At 43.1% G+C, this 21,519-nt stretch overlaps 2 protein-coding genes across 2 annotated transcripts; both read left to right on the plus strand.

Annotated features, from left to right (window-relative positions):
- Window positions 1–8,926: 8,926 nt before the first annotated feature.
- Window positions 8,927–13,397, plus strand: LOC129581418 (uncharacterized). Its single transcript, XM_055472478.1, has 4 exons — window positions 8,927–9,060; window positions 9,918–10,341; window positions 10,894–11,216; window positions 13,021–13,397. The coding sequence occupies exons 1-4, from the start codon at window positions 8,952–8,954 to the stop codon at window positions 13,395–13,397; spliced, it is 1,233 nt and encodes a 410-aa protein (XP_055328453.1). The 5' UTR covers window positions 8,927–8,951.
- Window positions 13,398–17,660: 4,263 nt separating this feature from the next.
- Window positions 17,661–21,363, plus strand: LOC129581427 (olfactory receptor 10Q1-like). The gene is made up of 4 exons (XM_055472489.1): window positions 17,661–17,822; window positions 18,369–18,956; window positions 19,665–19,760; window positions 21,229–21,363. Exons 1-4 carry the CDS (start codon window positions 17,661–17,663, stop codon window positions 21,361–21,363), a joined length of 981 nt encoding a protein of 326 aa, XP_055328464.1.
- Window positions 21,364–21,519: the final 156 nt, after the last annotated feature.

A 21,519-nucleotide genomic window follows, 5' to 3' on the forward strand; every position in this document is an offset into this window, starting at 1 on the left:
AGTGCAAAGTTAGCAAAGCAAGGGCCGCGCGTCATCGAAGTAGTTGGCTAATGTGGTTTATCAGCCAAATGTGCGCTGGTCTAAGTGCATGTTTACAGCTTTATCCTATCGCTTAATTGGACTACACCGGAGCCAATATGCTAGTTTTTTCGTTTTCCGTAAGAGGAGACAATTCATATCTCCGCTTTCACCGGCGGCCGCACCGGAGATGGCCGGCAAAGCCCATAGCCATGCGGATTCGTCTGAATTTACAGGATTTATGTTAGAACGTATGAGAAACATAGCGCCCTAAAAAGTGTTCCTTGTTGCGCCTTGCGATCACCGTCATACTGCTGATTTATCATACGAGTAGTGACAGCCGGCTACAATTCCCACCTTTGCAAATAAACACTTATCTGTTGTGCGCATTTTTGTTTATAATGGGCAATGGTGGCAATGTTGGTGGACCTCGCCGGTGGTGGTGGATAATGCTGCCCATTACTCCAGCACATTAGTCTTGGAATTGCGCGCTCCCCACTCTTTTGAATATAATTGTGCGACGTAAAAAAATACTAAAAAACTAATAAAAAACCACAACAAAAGCAATCAGAAAGCTAAGAAACCTTAGACCCTGATCGAAAAGCTAGATGTATGTCAACAAATACCATCCGTAGGAAGCCGGGCAGCGAAAGTTTAGATTCGCGAATTATCGGTCAGCATTCTTTCGGCCACGGTCAGCAGGTTGTTTAAATCAGCAGATTTTCGGGCACCAAAACGGAAGTCAGCAAACTGACGTGCCACCCGGCAAATTATATTTTAGTTCGTGACTTTGCCAATAGTCTTGTTTATTTTTGATTGAACGTAGAAAAATTATGGGTCATAAGACGAAGGTCACATTAACGCGTCACAGTGTGGCAGTAATGCTGCAGGGAGAAAAATAATCCTATGCCTTGTTGACAAGCGCAGGTGGGGTGGAATCACATAGTCATAACTCATAACCAAAGCTAATGCAGTTGCTTAACTGTTGTAATATCAACCCTAGATTTCTCCGGAAATGTGCGTCCACGGTGGGAGGACATTCAATCCGGCAGCGATTTTTTCGCTGTCTGCCGCACAGCTGGTGGGCACAAAATAGGGCAGCTCTAGTGAATGAAAGGGCCGTATTACCGCTCTACACAACGCCGGTCAGATACCCTGCTGCTGTGTTCTCTCCATTCTCCATTCCTTTGCGCAATCGGATGTAGCCACAGCAGGTAGGCGTGAAATCAGCCTCAATGTCCATAATCCATTGAATGTCCCTGGAAATCGAGAATATCGTATCCATAGACAGCTCAGGTCAAGACCAGCCAACAGCAGCGCGGCGGATCGTATTTTTGATTTTTACCAGATCACTGTTAGCATCATGCTAATCCGTCCAGTGCAATATATTTATTCCTGGCAATTGCCGGCAACTCGAGCAGGGTGGTTCAGTAGCCATTTGCATTGTCGTAGCGGTGAATTTTTACTAGTCTGCCTCTTTGATTAGATTTGGCAGGAAACAATCAATCTCTTTAGAATTATCATGACTTTGACGAAGATTTATCGGATTATCGAATTCAGTAAAAATTTCCGTCAGTGTCATGATAATTCCAAACCTTCGAATTTGTTGGAAGACGCAATGGTCATTATTGAAAGTGCAGCTAAAGATGCCATACCGGAGCAGCTGATGGCTGCCATAACGAAGGTACCTGTTATACACCTCTATACGAAGGTACCTCTATACGAAGGTACCTCTATACGAGGTGCTCTTGTGGTTAAAATTCTCATTCGTAAGTTTCGTCAAAAGTATTTCGAATAATTATGTTTTATGTTTCATTTTTGGGTAGTTTGGTAACTGAATTTATGCATCCCAACTTAACCAACAAAGTTCACCTTTTTGTAGCCATTAAGTTTTGAAGTAAGCGTTAAGGCAGTCACACAATTTCGTAGTCATTGGTAGTGCCTATGCTTAAATTCTGGTTCCATAACATGTTTACTGCGCGTAATATTCGCCGGTTTCCTTGAGAGAGCATTCCAGTTTGACACTAGGCAAAGGGCTTGCGGAGGCTACCTTGCGAACACTTAGTACACGGGTAAAAGACGTTGCGTAACATTAGCAATTTTCCTGACCTTTTCAGAACAGAATCTTTGTATGTTCCCCGATGGCATGTTTTTGCATTAAATACCTGGTCATGAATAACGTCCGAACGTAAACTTGTTTGTTATTCATCTACTACTGCGAAGTCTTGATATTAATATTCCGCGTCACACCGGATGAACTTTTCTGTCATCTGATACTGATGCCCAGAGTTTTAAGAGTATGGTATTTGTTTATAGATACTGATTTACCAGTGATCCCTATCATTGAAATTATTTTATTTTTGTTGCTCTATTCACAGTATGTACATAAACCAGCTTCGCTCAGTTAAACTCAAATGAGTCAATTAATGAGAACTGGTTCCAAATACAAATAGGAGTGCACTAGCCACGCATAGCGTAAAATTATTATCTCTACAAAAATATTGCTGTAAGATTATTACAATATTTTTGGTTTGGTGCAATAAAAGTTTAGACTCCCATAAAGACTTGTGAGCGGAAGGTAGGACGTAATACATTTGCCTAAGGTATAGTATGAATACATAACATTTCCTTACAGTTATACGAGTACAAATATCTTTTGATAAGCTTAATTAAGCAAGTGTGAGCGAATGGACAGCGCATCTGCGTGACTCATGTAGTAAAATGCTTAGCAGCATCGCTAGCTTTGCTATGCGACATTGTACTGTTAACAGGCTGCAACTGGAGCGTTATCAAGGCTATTATAAAAGCTGGATTGGGAGGTGCAAGAAGAAAAACCCGTCTAAGATCCAGTATCGTGGCTTTGTGCCCGGCAGCCACGGGGCAGTCCGGTGTCGTGAGATGATACCGCTTATGTCGCGCGGTACAAATGGTATCATTTTGCCGCACCGGACTGCCCCGCGCGCGATGCAAGACGTCCACGGCAAACCGTCAGGAAACCCTTGAAACCGGTGACTATAGGACTCAATTCACAGATTTCTGTGATTTTTGCACACCGCTCACTTGCACTAACCCCCAAAGTGGCGCGCTACATAAATAGCTGCTGATCGCTCAGTGTGTTTTTTAGTGTGTTTCTTCCGTAGTCTGTAGTAAACAAAACAAAATTGAAATCTTAGAATTTTAAATTTCTGAAGTTAGTAAACTCGGAAGAGCGGTTCTTTTACCTTACACGGTTGCATCCAGTCCAGTTCCTGTTCTTCCTTTTATGGAAGTTTTTTTATGATTCATGCTTCTAAAGTCATGAGGGAAGATTTTACTGTTGAAGCGATTTGTTACTGCTGCTTTCCTTAGCCTGAAAAACTTGACACCAGGTGCCATCTTGCAAGTTCAAGTAAAAGCAGAAAACTATCGAAACCTTTATTGAGAGCTTAAAGTTACGAGTATTAAAGCATAAAAATAACGCCTGATTTGTTAATTCGGTCATCGCCAAAATATAACGTAACTTCGCATGTTTATTGTTGAGTTTATCATTATTCTTGTTTACTCTTGAGTAGAACGTAGAAACAGTAGACCACAAAGGTCACAATAACGCGTCACAGCGTGGCATTGACGCTGCAGGGAGAAAATTAATCCTTTGCCTTGTTGACAAGCGCAGATGCGATAGGGTCACAGAAATATAACACCACCAAAACAATAGCCAACGCAGTATACACCGTTGCAACAACAACCCCAGATTTCTCCAGAAATCTGCGTCAACGGTGGGAGGACCGTTGATCCGGCAACAGAAATCTGCGTCAACGGTGGGAGGACAGTTCATCCGGGAGCAATGTTTTACGTTGTTTTCCGCGAAGCTAGATTTTTAGTCATAGGTATCCGCGCCTGCTGTGTACTCTGTCCATTCTCTATTCCGCTGCGCAGTCGGATATAACCATAACAGGTAGGCCTGATACCAGGCTCCATTATCCGTGGGTTATCCCCGGGAAATCGAACCAAATACGCAGTAACGTCATGACCAGCCAACAGCAGCGCGGCGGCTTGCATATATTTTTTAGATCTTCGTTGGCACCATGCGGATCCGTCCACTCCACAAAGTTTGTAAAACCACTGTGCTCGAGTTGCCGACAACAGTCCAGGGCCTGGGCTGTTGCCGGCAACTCCAGCAAAGTGATTTTATATCCATTTGCATAATCATAGCGCTGACCTTTCACTAGCTAACCTCTCCGATTATGTTTGGCTGGATCTATTCGGAATTACGATGACTTTCTCGAAGTTTTTCAACTGAATACAGGACGATTTTGTCAATATAGCAGCGGCAGCCACGCCGGAACAGGTGAAGGATGTCATATTCCTTGGATCGGTCATCGTCGTAATTAGCCTAAGACTTATTAGTCTGCTTATGACGATGAGCGATACTTATAAAGTGCTAGCGTGGTAATTATTCTCATACGTAAGTATCGACAAATCAGTTTTGGAATAATTATAGTCAGTTTTTGATACTTATTTAATTGAATTTACGGTTTCCAGTACAGATATTAACTACAATGCCATTTTTTGTTGCCGTTACGTTTTGACGTTAGTGTTGTAGCCGTCACACATTTTTGTTGTAATTTTCTAGTGTCTATGGCCATTATTAACTTTTCGTTGCACAACATGTTTACTACGCGTAATAATTGCCAGTTTTCTCAAGTTTGCCACTAATCAAAGGACATGCGACGGTTGCTTTGCGAACACGGAATCATGCCCAAACGATAGTGCATAACACTAACGATTTTGAAAGTTTTCTCAACCTTTAAATTTAAATCATCTTAAATCTTAATTAATGTCTACACAAGCACTACTGGAGGCATGTTGCTGCGGCACTTGACCTTTACGAAATAGAAAACTTGTATGCTCGCCGGTGGCAGTTTTTGCAGTGTGATATTGTACGCGTGAGTAACGTGATCATGAATACATATAGTCCAAACTGTAAAAATGTATGTTATGTTGTTAGAAGAAATGTCACGGCTGTCTTGTTCACCTTATTTTTCAACTCAAGAAAAGACAGAGGTTTCGTTTGCTTTTTTAACATTTAAATTTTAGCTATCAATTAGTGTAACGGCGCTTGCAATCGTTGTTAACTTGGTGGCTATTGCGCATTAAATTTTGGTTCGTTACGTGTTTTCTACTATTATTAAGTCTTAATACTGATCTTCCGCGTCACAGCGGATGAAATTGCTGCGATCTGGCTGGCTGATGCCCGTTATTTTATAAGTATAATATTTGTTATTATAATGATATACTTATTTATCAGTGATCTTTATCAATGAAATTATTCTATTCTTGCTGCTTTATTCGCAATATTTACAGAGTACACAAACCAGCTTCTCTAAGTAATTACATTCACTTAATGAGAAACTGGTTCCAACTAACATGAAAAAGGACTGCAAAACCCACGCAGAGCATAATACTGTAATATACTATTATTATCCAAATGCAATATTGCAGTAATATTATTATAAGATTTTTTTGTTTGCGTAATTATTGATTAGATGCCCGTTAGTGGTTGTTATTGAATGGTAGGACAGCGCTTGGGTACGTAAGTAATGCTCATGGCTATTGTTTTAGTATGAATGATATCATTTTCATTATAATCAGCAGTATTACCTTACAATATGGCGCTGCTGTTAACAGGCTGTGATTGGAGATTCATCAGGCCAGTTATGCAAAGCTGTCTGCGGAGCTGCAAAAGCACTACTGCGTTCAGAACCCTCGTCCTATGTCGGGGCTTTGTACCGTTTGTACAAAGCCCCGACATTGGACGAGGGTTTGTACCGTTTGTACAAAGAACGGAGAAGGCAACAAGGAACCAGACGGGCAAATCTGCGCCCGGTGACTATAGGACCGAACTCACAGACTTCTGTGAATCTTGCAAGCTCACAAGGTCAAAATTTCTGCATGTTTAAGATTCTAAGTTTTCAACCGTATTGCTGAATTCCCGTGTTATCATTTTATGATTCTGCAATTATTCATTCCCTTTTAAGCATACACTGATTTATCGAGAGCCGGCAGATTTTGAGACAGAAGTACATAAAGTATTACTAACGTCTGCGCATTAGAAACAACATACGGTAATTAGAAACAACATAATTATAATAACCACCCAGTGCGTTTAAATAGCAGCAAGGCCTAACAAGCGCATGGCTTTTTCAGTGGCTTCAATTACCGCCCAATCTCCCTAGTGTGATTCACTGTATATTCGTACATACCGTATATTCGTCGTATTTCTATGCAGCGCCGGAAAAATAAGGAATCAACCTAGCAGGTATGTCGGTCTTTCCGATTCGCTGTTTCCGGTGAACAATTAATGGGCTTTGCTTTGACAATTTTGTTTGGTCTCATAATATTGAATAGGCTCGATGCGGATATCCACGGTGGCTATGGTAATCTGACCGCCGATGGTTGCGCCTCGCCACCGCACGCTACTTTGCCCAGTTTTATTCCGTACTTGTCAGGCATTCTTTTCTTTTCTTACGTCCATGCTGTACCGCCAACTATGCGACGCTTGCAAATTCTGTACAGAAAATTACTTAAGAAAACAAAGTATTTAAATTCAAACGGGTTTAAAAATTAGGCACCAGTAAAGATCCGTACCAATGGTGCATTCAATTGCACCATTGGTGCATGCATGTGCACTTTTGGTGCAAGCACCTTTGTTTTGTGCACTTGATTAAGCACTAATAAATTAAACATTTACGTCGTCGTTTTGTAAGTACCATTTTCAAGTGTCAATTGCTTTATTTATTGACGTACCGTGTAATACACTGTTGATTGATCACTGCCGTCGCCCCGTCCGTCGTCCGTCCGTCCGCCCGTCCGTATGTCATGCAAACATGTACTATCTAATTAGGACATGATAATATCATGTCCTAATTAGATAGTATTTTATTTTTTTACTCGCATCAAACACATATTATGCGCTTGATGCGCAGGTCGATTCACCTGGCTACAGATTCAAATGCTGAACAAATCCTCGTATAATTTTTTTTGTGTTGAGCGCTGTGTGGTTTTTTAATCAATGAGTGCTTATCACTAACGCCCATGGAAAGGCGAAGATCAAAAATTGGTGTCGGAGGAGACGGCCTGCGCCATTTTGGCTGCTGCCAAAACCTGGTTATAATTTTGCCACCAGCGGCTCACTTCAGTTTCTGCCACTACCGGCAGAAAAAAGCGCCAAGCAAATTTAGGGGGTGACCTTAGTCGCACTTTTATGACCATAGTCGCCAAAAGGGGGTGCGATTAGGTGACCATAGTCGCACACCACTAAGATGGGGCCTTGTTTTTTCGATATTTAGCGTAGCAGCTTCAAAATTATTTCTTCCTTGCTGCATGCGCGGAAAATAAATTTGGGTGCCCTCGCTTCCGGTTGATCTCAAGGCTTTCATAATCAGTGCCGCTGACAGAACTGGTACAGAGAGTTTCACTCCTGTACTCCAAAGCCACTGAAGTACCGCTCTACCAGAACGCCGAACGATCCGACCAAAGCGCTGAGGCATTATAAACTATTAAATTACTTTAAAAAACAATATTTTCAAAATCGCAGCAATACTTTAAAGTACAACAGTACCTTCAAAGTACTGCTGTACCAAGGTGACCTTCCCGAATAACGCCGAACAAGCCGAAACAGACGATCAATAGCCGTGCGCGGCGCGGTTGCATTAGTACTTACAGTTTTGCAACTGTGTTAACTAAAGGGGAGCCCCGATATGCGCCTGTCCTCTAAAGGGAGCCCACTCAGCCCAGATGGCTGCCACCCATTTCGCCTACTGGACATTTCGCCTAAAGGACATTTCGCCTAACAGTTTGATTCGAATCATAAATAACACACCTAAGAAAACCTAAGGAAACCCCGAAAACCTAGGAAACCTAAGAAAACGTAAGAAAACCGAAGAACTTAAGTAAGAAACTTAAGAAACCTAGAATGCCTAAGAAAACCTAAGAAAACTAAAGAAATCCCAAGAAACCTAAGAAAACCTAAGAAAACATGGAAATATTAGAAAAAATATTAAGCCATAAGAAAACGCTTAGGTATTAGCGTTATTAATATGATTCGAATCGAATTTATAGGCGAAATGTCCCATAAGCGAAATGTCCCATAGGCGAAATGGGATGATACCGCCCAGATAAGGCATTTGTTTAAGTATATTACGGAGTGGGTGGCAAATCGATAACTTTGTAAGCTGTATTCCGTGCAGGCCGGTTTAAAGGGCGAGAGGCCGCTACCAAAAACGTTCGTCTTGACGCACCACTCAGGTGAGATATTGATTTTGAAAAGATTCGGGGTGCACTTTGCCAGTCGGTGTTCACGGGGAACGGGTAGCCCAATGGCTCAATCAATGTTGCCAATACCCAATCACAGTACCTACACGTAATCCGTCACTGCACTTTAGCTTCTACGAATGTCCACCTGTTATCTATCGATGACTACCGTGTCTGCAGTCTGCTCGAAGAAAAGCCCAGTTTTTACTGTGATGCGAAACTTGCCACAGGCGTTGTGAGCCGTCACTCGAGCAATGGCGAATCGCTGTTTTTGTGGAAGTTAAATTCGTGTGCAGAAACAGGAGAGGTGAGAGTCTTCTCGCTGAACATGGGATTAATAATTACACCAGCAGTTAAGGGAAGTGAGGGCTGAAGACCATGCCCGTTTAAACTGGCCACGGTCGTTTGAAGTTACTTAACTGGTATGGCGGTAGATGCAGCCGCCCACGGATCCCAGCAGCTGCAGTCGTTTCGCATTCGTAGTGCGTTGGTCGTGCAGCAACAGATGGTGAGAACATTTTCTGCTGCCTCTTTCTCACCAGTTTGGTGAGGCTAGTCACTACTCACTGAAGTATTTATTGGCTTCTGTTGCAATTGCTCACCATTGCCAATTATTTAAGGGAAAAAGGATCCTTACCATAATGCGTTGTATTTTTGCATCAGTTTTTGTCACTTTAAATGGCGCCCTACATTTCCTACAGTATCCTGCGGATGCCTGCCCCGTCCGCCCATACTCCTCTGATATAAACGGTACAACTTTCTTTAAATTTAGTTGTTTTCCTAACTGGCGGTTAACGTAAAATACACAAAAATAGTAGCGGTAGGCAGCACCATAGGGGTGACTTTTGACTGATCAATTCACGAGAGCTAATCTGCACGTATCAGCAGGGAGCAATTCGAGGGAAACCGAGAAACGGCTGAAAAATGCACCGATGGGGGAATCGAACCCCGACTACGTCTTTAGATCCGCGTAGGCAGTACCACTGCAAAACGGCGCAATAAATTGAAATCCTTTGAAAGATTTGTCGCTGTACGTGAGCCACTTCTCTCCTTACGCACGGGTTCGACAGTTTTCCAGCTTTCCTTTTTCCTGCATCTCCCTCTTTCTCTGTAGTGAGTCAGCAGTCTGTTGTCATCCTGTTGCTGTAAAAGCATGTTACTTTTTGTAACTGGAACATTCGCCGCGTAGTTCTACTTCCGCATGTTCTTCCATGGTTCTTACTGCCCATCTTTCGCCGCATTCTCCAATTCGCATCGAACTTTGAAACCCGCATTGAAGTTACCTGTTGCTGTTACTAAAACAGCACGGTCGGGAAATGGTCTAGAATGGTGTGTTTCTTGATATTTCTGACTCAGAATTTTTTTTGAATCGAATGCACCGGGCGATAGTTTGAGACTTTGAGCGTCACAAGAGTAAGTTCTGCAGTTATCAGTTTATTGAATGCGTAATGCTTCACTTGCTGTTCCGTGAGTTATGCTGACACGCCGCAGCTGGGCGTCGCATTTTGGCTCCGCCTCACCCATTCATGAAATAACTATATATGCCAGAAGCAACTACCTAAACAGAGTAAACGAGAAGTCCATCATTCTTGTTTTTTTTGCTCTAGTACTGCGGCTGTTGGATGAAGCGCTGAACAGCAGCCAGGACGGGGTGGTACGTCTGCAGATTTCAAACGCAGACCAGCCGTCCGGTCAACCCAGTCCGCCGGCTGGGTTTGTCGTTGTGCGGGAACCGGAAGGCCGAAACGTGACACTTCCGTGTGGCGACAACATCATCGCGCAGCGTCCGCTGATCCGCTACAATGGCCGACAGCTGCCAGCTAACGGTGGTCCATTAGACCCTACGCCGTTGCATCTCTGCAGTTGTAAGATCAATCCGTCCGACAATTTCTGGATCTCCGGCATCACGTTGTGGAGCCAGGTTCCCTTCGTGGCCCCGTACTCTCTTCGCCTCTATAACTTCACGCATCGCTTGTCCGGGACATACGAATGTCTGCACATATTCAAAGGGGAACCGGCAGTATACAATCGGTAGGTTACAGCTGCATTTGAGTCTCTCGGCAGTTGCTAATACTACTTCAGCAAGAAGATAAAACTTGACTGAAAGAGACAGCAGTGAAACAATAATTTTTTCTGTTTTTTTTTTGTGCCGCAAAAACTTTCTGCCGGCCGTACGTTTGATCCGGTCGTCTTTCTGCCGGCGGCATCCTTTACACAATAGATTGTGTAAAGGATGCTATTAATGCGAGATAGTTCGAGCCAGTAAATCTTCTGTAAATGACTCACTTCTGGTTTGTCCAATCGTACTGACGACATTTTGATGTCAATCTTTACGTTTTGCGACTCCAGTAGTGAATTGAATTAAATCTGGCATGTCTAAGTGCATCTGTTCTGGATAGTTAACAGATATCATATACTGTAGTAAAGTATATCTTGCTTGGCATGTCTTGTGCATATGTCCTGGAAGTACAGCTCTAATATTTGTTGCTTGGCATGTCTTGTGCATCTGTTCTGGATAGTACAGATATAATATAAGTTCGAATAATTACGGAAACCGGCCCCAGTTATACAGCTCTGTTACAGGTATCTTATCAGTCCGCGCCTGATACCCAAAAAAGTCTTCCAGCCGCCCATGGCAAATGCCACGTCCACTGTAGGTAAGAAGGCGGAGTTCCGATGCGCAGTGAAATTCGACGCCATGCCATCGTCTCCCGTGGGTTTTGGAGACCGGTTTCTGTGGACAGACAACCAGGATCTCATCTACGCCCCGGGAGTGGCAGCGTTCCAGCGCGATGTACGCATAAGACCAAGAATTACGGTTAAATGGCCAAAGATGGTTGCTTGTGCCACTCGACGTTGTACATCGAGCGAGTGCAGAGAGGGGACGAAGGGCGCTATCAGTGCTGGTTCAAGATCGATGACATCTTTAACGAATGGATTGCGCAGTCTGCATATCTCAGGGTCCTATAACGAGTGTCATCCGCTGTGGCTCAACCGCCGTAAAATTTATCTACCTCGTAATCTAATTAATTCTAATTTGTAAAGTTAATTTACCTCTTGCTGTAAATTGCAATGTGCCAATACTGTAATGGGTGCACGTATTTTAGTGTCTTTTCGTATTTTAGTGTTTAGTGTGTTATTTTATGGAAAATTAGGCAGTTTATAAACTGTGACGTTTCAGTTAAAACAAAAAGTGGAAACTGTCAAGAAGGATTGACTTTGTGTCATCGCTCTGTAAATACTTACGCAGACATGACTTCGAACTTCAAATCTGCTCTGGTTTTGATTTTACCGCACATCTGTTAAGCGCGTTGCGTTTTCAGAAGAAAAGACGATTTTATTTTCAAACTGGATGGAATATTTTTGACAAATTTATTTTCGAAGTTTAATTTTCGTAATCGTAGCGTCAGCGCTATCTTAATAAAGAAGAACCTGTTCACTAACCGGCTTCTCGACATAATAATTTGGTTAGTGTTTTAGCGTATTGTATTAGTGCACAAGTACGACGGAAAAATTAATACTACATTGAGAGAAATTTCGGCAGCGAAAAACAGCGAAAAGTGTGGCTGCGAAATCTGTTGCGCGTATGAAGAGCTGTGTAGCCTTCAGTTATCTCTTGCCCGTGGGCGGTTGCAATTACCGCTCTAGCCATTAATTGCAAATGGTCGTTGAAGAAATTCAACCAGCGTTTTCCTACTGAAAACCCGAAAGGCTAACACAACAAATCCAGTTCGGCGAGGAGTTTCCGTTCAGTTGCCGTTCTAGAGCAGAAGCCGAAGTTCGGCAAAGCCGAGAAGCTGTAGATGATGAGGTTCCTGTTAGGCGGTCGGGTGTCAAGACAGTTAGAAAAGGGCGGTGGGCGAGACGTAACGTTTCCAGGTCCGATCCAACTTTTACCACAAGAACGCCGCTGAAGCGGTCAAATAAGGTAAATGCGAACATGGATCGAAAATTCAGAGCTTTCACGAAATGGAAATAAACAAAATTACCAGATGCAGGATAAACATAAAATACAAATTGACTTTTCGATTTTAATTGCTTTTTACCCGAATATTGCGATAGCCGATACAATTTTCTACAGATGCAAGGTAACTAGCCTTGACAATAACCTTGTGTCCTTGTTCACAAGTTTCCTTTCAACTTGCCACTGCCTCCACGGTACGAGTATGGAAACGGTTTGGGCTCGTTTGGTTTCAAGCGAACGACGCTTTTTCTGCTTAACATGAAGGGCAACGTTTGAGGGATTCGGTGATTTCATTTGGAAAGCGCAGTGAATTTTCAAACGAGGTGCTCTGGGGTTAAAATATTCGGAGCGATAGGTAGTGGCAGCCACCCATGGGCACGCGGTAACTAAATAACACGTCTTTTCTGCTTCATCCCACTCGCAGCAGGGTTTTTCTCAGCACCCACTTTTCTGCGATTTCTGTTCTCTTCGCTAAACGCTGTACAATTCCAGCAATTACTCGCGTCTGCCTTACTTGATCATTATTGCAGTCCACCAAGGAAGAGGGAACGTAATGCATAGAAGCACGGTATCGGTGCTGATATGTCTGACTAGCGCCTTCTTTTGCTGCCGTACCAGGCCGATGCCTGCCCGTCCACTGCTGCCAGCACAGACTCGCCTGGTTTAATTGGTACATACGTTTGTTTTGGCGAGGCTCGATGCTCATGGTCTTTTCGTGTCGTTATCATCTTGTCATTTGTATGCAGCGCTGCAGCTGTTGGATGAAGCGCTGAAAAGCAACCGAGACGGGGTGGTGCGTCCAGAGATCCTTAGTCAGCCGAGCAGTGTAAAACTTCAGTCGGCTGGGCTTATCGTCATACGAGAGCCGGAAGGAAAGGACGTGATACTCCCGTGCGGAGACAATACCACTGCACAACCTTCGCTGATCCGCTACAATGGCCGACAGGTATCGGCTGGAAGTAATCAAGTGGAAAGGCCGCCGGTATTCCACTGTAGCTGTAAGATCCTCCCGCCTGACTATGTCTGGAAGTCAGAGACGGCGCTGCTAAAACACCGCGCCTCACCCACATACTTTATTCGTCTGATTAACTTCTCGTACCAACTGTCCGGGACGTATGAATAACTGCATATGGTCAACGGGAACTTAGCGGTGACCAATCGTTGTGTAGCGCCGGCATAACTTTGTCCTAGTGTAGTTCTGCGAAATATAGGGAAAGAAATTGTATCCGCCCGAGAGATTTTTCCGGCCGATGCCTTTCCCCTGCCGGGTATTTACACGAGTCGCCCTCCCACCGGCGGCGCACACGTTGGGATTTAAAGTTTTAGCACGGTATTTCAAAGGGGAACCGTGAAACCCCCACCTTTGCCAGGGGCACCCAAAAAACCACAATAAACTATCCATACCGGAATAAAACGATATCAGAGCTTTGAGCTTGTCGCTTCTTTAACTTTTTGTTGCCAGTAAGTTATTTAAAAGTTTATCTTGTCTAGAACAAGAGCGTTTGTCAGGAAAAATGCTTGAAATAAAAACAAACGGCCAAAAATACTTTTGCATTGGAAAAAGGTCTGTACATATATCGGGCTTGAGATTTTCCGTACTCGTATATCAAACTCTGTGTGGAAATCTATCGGCGGAAGCGACGAGCACGGTCTTCTGTATGCCCCGGGGGTGCCGGAATGCCAGCACAATGTGCGTAGCAGGCCGGGAGTAGACATCCACACCGCCAGTTGTGAGGATGGAGGCTGCTTGTGCCACTCGACCCTGTACCTCGATCGCGTTCAAGCGAGCGACCAGGGACGCTACGAGTTCTGGTTCATGGTCGATAACATTTTTGACGAATGGGCTGTTCAGTCGGCATATCCGCTTGTTGTGGAGAAGGTCAGCAATCAATGTAACATAGCCGCATTATAGCTCGGCTGAATTACCTTGCCTCCAAGAATAATATTTTAGTGTGTCATAACGTACTTTTTGTAACATCGTGTTATGTTTTGCAAGCTTACTAACTGATTATAGCGATTCACGAAAACGGTTCAGTATTCACTTAAGTTTACTCTTCTTAAATCCTGCAGGTTTCTTCTGATGAACTGCTGGATAATAAGTAATCTAACAACTGGGCAGATGTGATCTCCAGACAGCACTTAAAGCACCGATTTATCAAAACCCACATACCCATACTGTCCGCTATAGGTACCGCTGAATTAATTTTGTCAGAATTGTTAAAAATTCACAGTTAGTTAAATTCAGTGCGATCAATCAGTGTAATCCTTCGGTTTGTCCGTGCACGACATAAATCTTATATTTCGGTCAATTACGTGATAAAGTACAATATAGTGCAACAATAGCAACTGGCTCCACCTTTTTACGCTGGCATGCTCATATCTGTATCCGCAGGAAATAGCTATAAAGTTCTAATCAGAGTTAGTTTGCATAATTTTGTTGCAGCCGTCGCTGGCTACCTTACTCACTACTGCAGCGTATCAGGGCTCATCTTACTCATATTGAACCTTATTACCGCTTGAATGCAAGTGATCGTGGCTGTTATCAAAGTTTAGCCTTACCATGTGGCCTTGCAGCAGAATTTCTGCCTCAGCGAAAGAGTAAGCGCTTCCATTTCATATACTTTCGTAAAAGAAACTTCAACAGCTCTTCTCCTGAAATTTGCCTCGTAAATGTGGCTTGATCACTGCATTCTATGTCGGCATCTGCTGGCAGTTTTGATGAATCGGAGAAACTGTTTACTTGTTCCTAAATGCATTAATTTTTTATAGTAATTTACTCAGCTGTGCTGCCTGTGCACTGAAGACTGACAGATTCTCTACCTATAAAACGTCTAACCACACAGCGGACGGAGATCGCAGAGATAAAAGATCACCATGCGTTCAAGTTGTTGCGTAAGAACCGTATAGAACCGCAATGCGGACGCACGGATTCAAAGGTCGCCCATGAAGGGATAACCACTTTCCCGTAAACTGATGCAGACCCTGCAGAGTGTCTCCACAGGTAGCGCATTCCGTCATCCATGGGCTTATGTAATGTTCTGGAAATGTTGTCAGAGCCATTTATGACGTGCATGCATTCCCTTTTGCGCCCGAAATGCCTCACTTGCGCGCTGCGTTGCTGCACCCTTAGTATTCAGTACTTATGCACTAGCTTTTTTGCTTTTTGGCTTTGTGTATGCGCAATGCTTTTGTATTCATACCACTCGCACCACCCTTCTGCGCTTTTCTGCCATACATTAAAAGAAGATTATTGATGCAATCACTGTCGCGCGCAATAATTATTTTAATTCTCATTCATCGATTTCTGTGCTTCTCAGCTGCTCAGAAATTTCAGTGATCCACCCACGCAATGTCTAAGATAGTATTCTTCAGAGGCCAAGGTCAAAAAGAGAGAGGGAAAATAATAGGAGAGTTGTTTGGATGGTCAAAAAGAAGTAGAAAATTTCTACTAACAAACAAGGGAATTCAACGGTCCAAAAATTTGAAAAATTCAGAGCGAGCAAATAGTAAGCAACACAAATTTTTCAGAAGCTATTTTCGGGAGCTACTTCAAGCATTCCGGATAATAATGTCAGTATTGTACTCGTATTTCGCAAGAAATTTCTTGGTATTACACTGTAATTACTACTAATTAGTAATTATTGTAATTATTACTCTGAATTATGTTAATTTCTTGGTATTACTCTTGGTATTACTCAGGCTTTCGCGTGTAAAGAGTACACGATATTGTTGACAGTGAATTCAGTTTCGTGCCATCTTTGCCATTTAAAATTAATAGATATCGATTATCATATTTGAATTATAAATTTAAAAACGGAAGTATTAAATAACTTATTAAATTTGATGTAATGTCCGCACAGTCGTTGCTCAAGACTGACGATTTAATATTGGCTTTTATTAATCATACTCACGTTTACAGGAACATTTTCCTGAACTAAGGTTTAAAATAGTGACAGTTACAAAAATGGCGAAAAAATAACTGACCTTGCAATTCTTGTTGTCACCTGCTTCGACTTTTTTCAACATTGGAGCAGTTTGATTGGTTGGACTAGACATTTCGAACGACGGGTAAACTACGTATTCAAATTTTCCGATGGTGCGAAAGGATATTACATAAATATTTTATATAATTATTTTTAAAATGAACTATTTTACATAATTTACCACTGCCGTTTTACAGTTATAAATGCATCACAAGTCCTGATTCTCACAGGCTTTCGCATGATAAACTGCTAATCGCAATTGCTATAACGCGCCCTTGTGCGTCTTGCTCAGTTTGCTTTCAGCATGGCATCAGTAGGAGTACCTTTTGTATCCAGATTGACGTGCCAAAATGGTGACTATGTAAAATAGTTAATTTGGAAATTTGTGTATTGACAGGAAATTTGGATACAAGGGTGATCCGGTGTTCAAAATCTAATGATCCGTCCTTAAGAAAAGCACACTCATGACATTTAAAATTTTTTAACATTACCGTGTATGCCGCGAAAACTCGCTTTTGACCAAGAAAACTCCTTTTCTCCTTTTCGCCCGAAAGCGTTCCTACCCTTCTTAGCCAAAGAAATTTCCCTCCCTCTTTCTGATCGACCGCTCAAATCCCTTCCTTTAATTTTCCCTTCCTTCCTTAATTTTATCTCCACTCCTTTAATTATCCCTCCCTCTTTTTGACCCGGGCCACAGTGGACCAGTGAGCACAACAGGATTAAATATATTATTACTGCTGAAGGGTCTCGATCGAGTCATCGACAATAGTTTACTAGACATTTAAGAAACGATCCTTACCATCGGTCTTAAGAGGCCGCCCGCTGTTAAATAAAGAGCATATGTATGGTCCCGACCCTACTCTAGGGCTTCTTGTATTACTTCGTATGGTTCCTAGTACAGGAAAGCCCCTAGAGTGCGGCGTGGGCATGGAGAACGGTGAATGCCAGCAACGTGAAAATCCGGTAAACATCACTAATCTGTGGATGTCGATTTTTCTGCTGACCTCCTCAGGCAGGAGGAGGATATGCGTCCGTGACTAACGCACGTCATTATGCGATATTTATACGCCTTCCACGCGGATAGCGGCATTTAATCTGCGACGTATAAAACGGTAGAGTTTGGTGCTGTGATGATGCACTGCGGCCATTACCAGCGTTACACCAGTCAAAATCGATGAACGTTTCGCTTAGCTTGTCACAGAGTTTTGACCACAATGTTAGTACATTATGACGACTACCAGCGTTGGTTTCTCGGTAATCAATCGACTAATTATTCATCCTACCTTGAACCAATCCGGAACACAACCCAAAGAAACAGCACTAGCTTCCAGCCGCGGTTAATGGTGTGGTATGGGGTGTCCATGTCGTTTTGCGCACTGGGAGGAGCGTCCTGTCTCCTACTAATGGGTGCCGTGTGGGAGCACTGGCAAATGTCCAAGCGTTCATCTGGACGGGATCGGAGCGGCACGCGACTGCTAATCGTCCATGCCACCGCGGTGGAAATGATTATGTGCTGCGTCAACCATCCGATTAGTTTCACGCAGATCCTTTACGCGCAGTATCCAGTAAGGCATTCATTATGCGTTGTGTATTGCTGACTCTTCTATGCTTACACGAGAAATTCGTGTACAATCTTTAGCTCTATTTTAATATTAAGGGATTCTTAAGTTACAATTTGCTTATAAAACTATGTCCTAATCAAAGGTTTTTTTTAAATTAAGAAATTGTGCCGCGGGTACATGGTACGAAATCCATGTATAGAACCAGGAGCATTGCCTTCGCTGAGTGTCAAAAACTTGTGGGTTGCTTTTTAAGAGTCTGTGGCAAAATGATTTTCTCCAGAAGAGAAGGGAATTGTTTCCACCTACAACATCCGGTTAACGAGTTGTGGGAAAAATTGATTTCCAAAATGTACAGCAAACTTTCTTTGCTTACAGCTTTTTCAATCTTGAAAACCGGTTTTAAGATGTTTAAGGCAATCCTAAAACTGCAATTTGATGTAATAACGATTACTAACGTTTACTACGTATAGACAATTCTCGAGTTATAAATCATTAAATTTACCGTGAATGACTCTAGCTCAAAGCTCTAATGGATGTTTTTCTGCAAAGGTCACTCCGACAGTCTGCTTCTTCATTCAATTCCCTTTTGCAATATTCCGGACCGTCGGCTACTACTCCTCGGCTATCCTGGCCATAAACCGTTTTGTCGCACTCTGCTTTCCCATTCAATTCCGCGACTATTGGACGAAGCAAAGCGTCAACATACTGTTCATCCTGGTTACGTGGCTCATCTGTGGCGCGTTTTATGTTCCGCACATGATCGGGCGGGAACTGAGATTCGAAATGATCCCACCGACCAATGTTTGCGCCATTAAAGCCCGTTCCGCGGAAGCCCGGACGATCCACCAGACGCTGGTGTCACATCTGCCGCTAACGTTGATATGGAGCATTTATGCTACGATGTTTGCATTCGTTGCTGTGCAAAAGCTATCGCGCCGCAGTCACCAGAACCCAGCGTCGTTCCGGCGCTCCTTGCAACTGGCGCTCGTCCTACTGATGTCGGCACTGTGGCACTGTGTCTGCTTTTCTCCGCAGCCTTTGTTGACGCTTTTCGAAGACCGGGGTCTAGCGCGTCCCACCGCTGAAACGTTGCTGTGGTTACGATTCGTCTTTCTACTGGGATATGGTGGCAACCCGGTAAGCATGCCAATGCATTTTTACAAATCCTTTGCATTGTAAATAAGTATTACGAGCACTGTGTGCTCTAGGACACTGCATCGCAATCTACTCATCAGTGTACAAGCCTGTCCGGTAATTTCTGTCGTAAAGGTACAGCTAGCGCGAAATTTGCGCGTAAATCCATAGCCACGTCACTGCGCTTATCAGATTGCCTAAATGCGCTCCGCAGTTAGATTGTCCATTACTACAGCGACCGTTTTTTAGCCACCTTCCGCCAGGCAGTTACTGTTATTCTCATTAAATTATCTGGCATGCACCAAGCCACCAGCCAGCCAGATGCACGTTACGTATTAAACAGTGTGGCGTGGCGCGCCGTAGCATGGAGTTTGGCGTAACACGCAAATCTGTGTATTTCGCTGTATTGAACCGGCAGAAATTACCGGATAAGCTTGTACTGTGTACAGTAGCTATTTGTAAAATTTAACATTACTGTGCGCTATTCACTGCATCGCACTTGCTGTGGCCACTGATTTTGAAACGGGCTTGTACAAAAACAGACGTAGCGGCATGCAGTATCTCGGTTAAAACTGGAATCCCGTGAAAGATTATCTCTAGTGCGGCACTTCGATTTGTCCGGCCGCCTCGCTCTTCTAAGCGTAAATGTTATTAAACAATCGTACTATCGTAACAAACCTCTGATTATCGGTAACAAATCGGTTGTTGCAGGTCATCTTTTTCACTATGAACCGAGATTATCGCTCCATGCTCAGACGATGGTTGAGCTCTATCCGGCACGCAAAGTATCACGGTTGGGGGAAAAAAGTGAACCCCAACAGCAACTCGTCCATTGCGACCCGTACAAGCCGGAACCTTAACGCTACAGAGACTGCTTTTTGAGTCCACAATACTCTCACCTAATAATTTTTGGCTGATTATTACGTGGGCTTGGTTCTGGTTTTTATTCAGACGTTTATGGTGATTTAAAAGCTTTCCGTTGTGTGATTGCTGATGAGCGGACGAACATGCCGGGCGCTGAATTGAGAACAGATACAAATATTCGTGGAGAATCACGCATTGTTTTGCAATTGCTGAGTCTGCTGACCATTGAACTGTTCATGCAAAAGCAATGTCCATAATAATTAATTGAAAATTAATATGCTTCTTTTGTCCCATGACGAGCGGATAGTTGAGATGTTTCAGGTTTGATTTAACGATTGGCATTTCCAACAGTACGGCGACTACTCCTGAGTCAATAAATAAATTTCCAGGTGCTTGAGAATAATCAGCTTGTACGCGCGAAATGACGGCACATGCGCGTAATGTTGTACATAATTGGATGTGCAAAACTACTAAACCATTCCCCGATGATGGTGGCACAGCCTGTTTACAGCTTTAGCGCAAAAGAAAGCAGAACGATTTAAGGTGGATCGAAACTTCTTTGCTGCATGTTGCAAATTTGCTATTTGCGGGAAGTTTGGATTATCTGCGAACGGCATCGTCAATATTGGATTAGATCAGAACAGAGAAAATACACACCAGTGTGGTGATGATGGTAACTGTAGAGTACAGTTAGCCGTCTACAACGGTCCTGAAACGGGGTAGCAAACATTTCAAAACAATATTCAAAACATCGCTTAGAAAGCCTCCTTGGTTCGAACCCGTATTTGAAATGGCAATCAACCACCTACAGTTACCAGTTGAACCGGCTTTTTTCGTTTTATCCTGTCAAGAGTAAACAAATGTAACTAAAATACTTAAAAAATCAGAGTATAAAACTTAAAATTATAAAACTTTTCGAACTTTTCGAAAAGTCTAAACGTTTGCTCTCGTTTGGGTTTGAACCCCATATTGTTATAGCATAATAGCACCCAGTCTCACAGGTTATTTAAAAATGTTTTACGGATGTAAGCGAATTTATGGTGCGTCGTCTCTGATATGGTGTATCCTCGTATAATTTCCTAAAAATCCGCGCAACTTCATACACACAGATTTACAGTGCTTAATCCACTAACCATTCAAAGGTATCCAAAATATTTACAAACTGCGTACGAGAACCAATGTTTTTTAACAAAAGCACTTCCTGTAATATGCTACTCCAAGAATTATTTATGCATGTGCCATTTTAGTGCTATGCATAACTCACTGTCGTTTTTTATTATTTCGTTTGCCATTACATTTTTAGGATCGGTTAATGCACGTTTGTGTATATAGCTTTCTGACTGCATATGCAATTTTTTTGTACGCAAGCATTTGTTCATGGTAAATCATGTAGTGGTATTTCTTTATGCAGAGCAACAACCGAATGGTGAAATTGACCGATTTCGGTCTAACCGCCAAACTACAGGGCACCATCACGGCCGCCGACGAGGTCAACGGTGCTGCGGGCACCACGGTGTATACGGGACACGAGTTTTTTATGGCGTAAGCGACCGCTGTAGATGGGCCAGCGATGTGTGGAGTGTGGGCTGTGTGTTGCTGCAAATGCTGCACGGACACGCACTGCGTTTCTAACGCCAGGAAAGCCGCGGCATAATGATGCTGATGGAAAGGCCACTGGAGATTGAAGCAGCACTCGGCAAAG

Source organism: Paramacrobiotus metropolitanus, unplaced genomic scaffold (genome assembly GCF_019649055.1).
Source record: "Paramacrobiotus metropolitanus isolate TYO unplaced genomic scaffold, Prichtersi_v1.0 Parri_scaffold0000001, whole genome shotgun sequence".
Classification (NCBI taxonomy): Eukaryota; Metazoa; Tardigrada; class Eutardigrada; order Parachela; family Macrobiotidae; genus Paramacrobiotus; species Paramacrobiotus metropolitanus.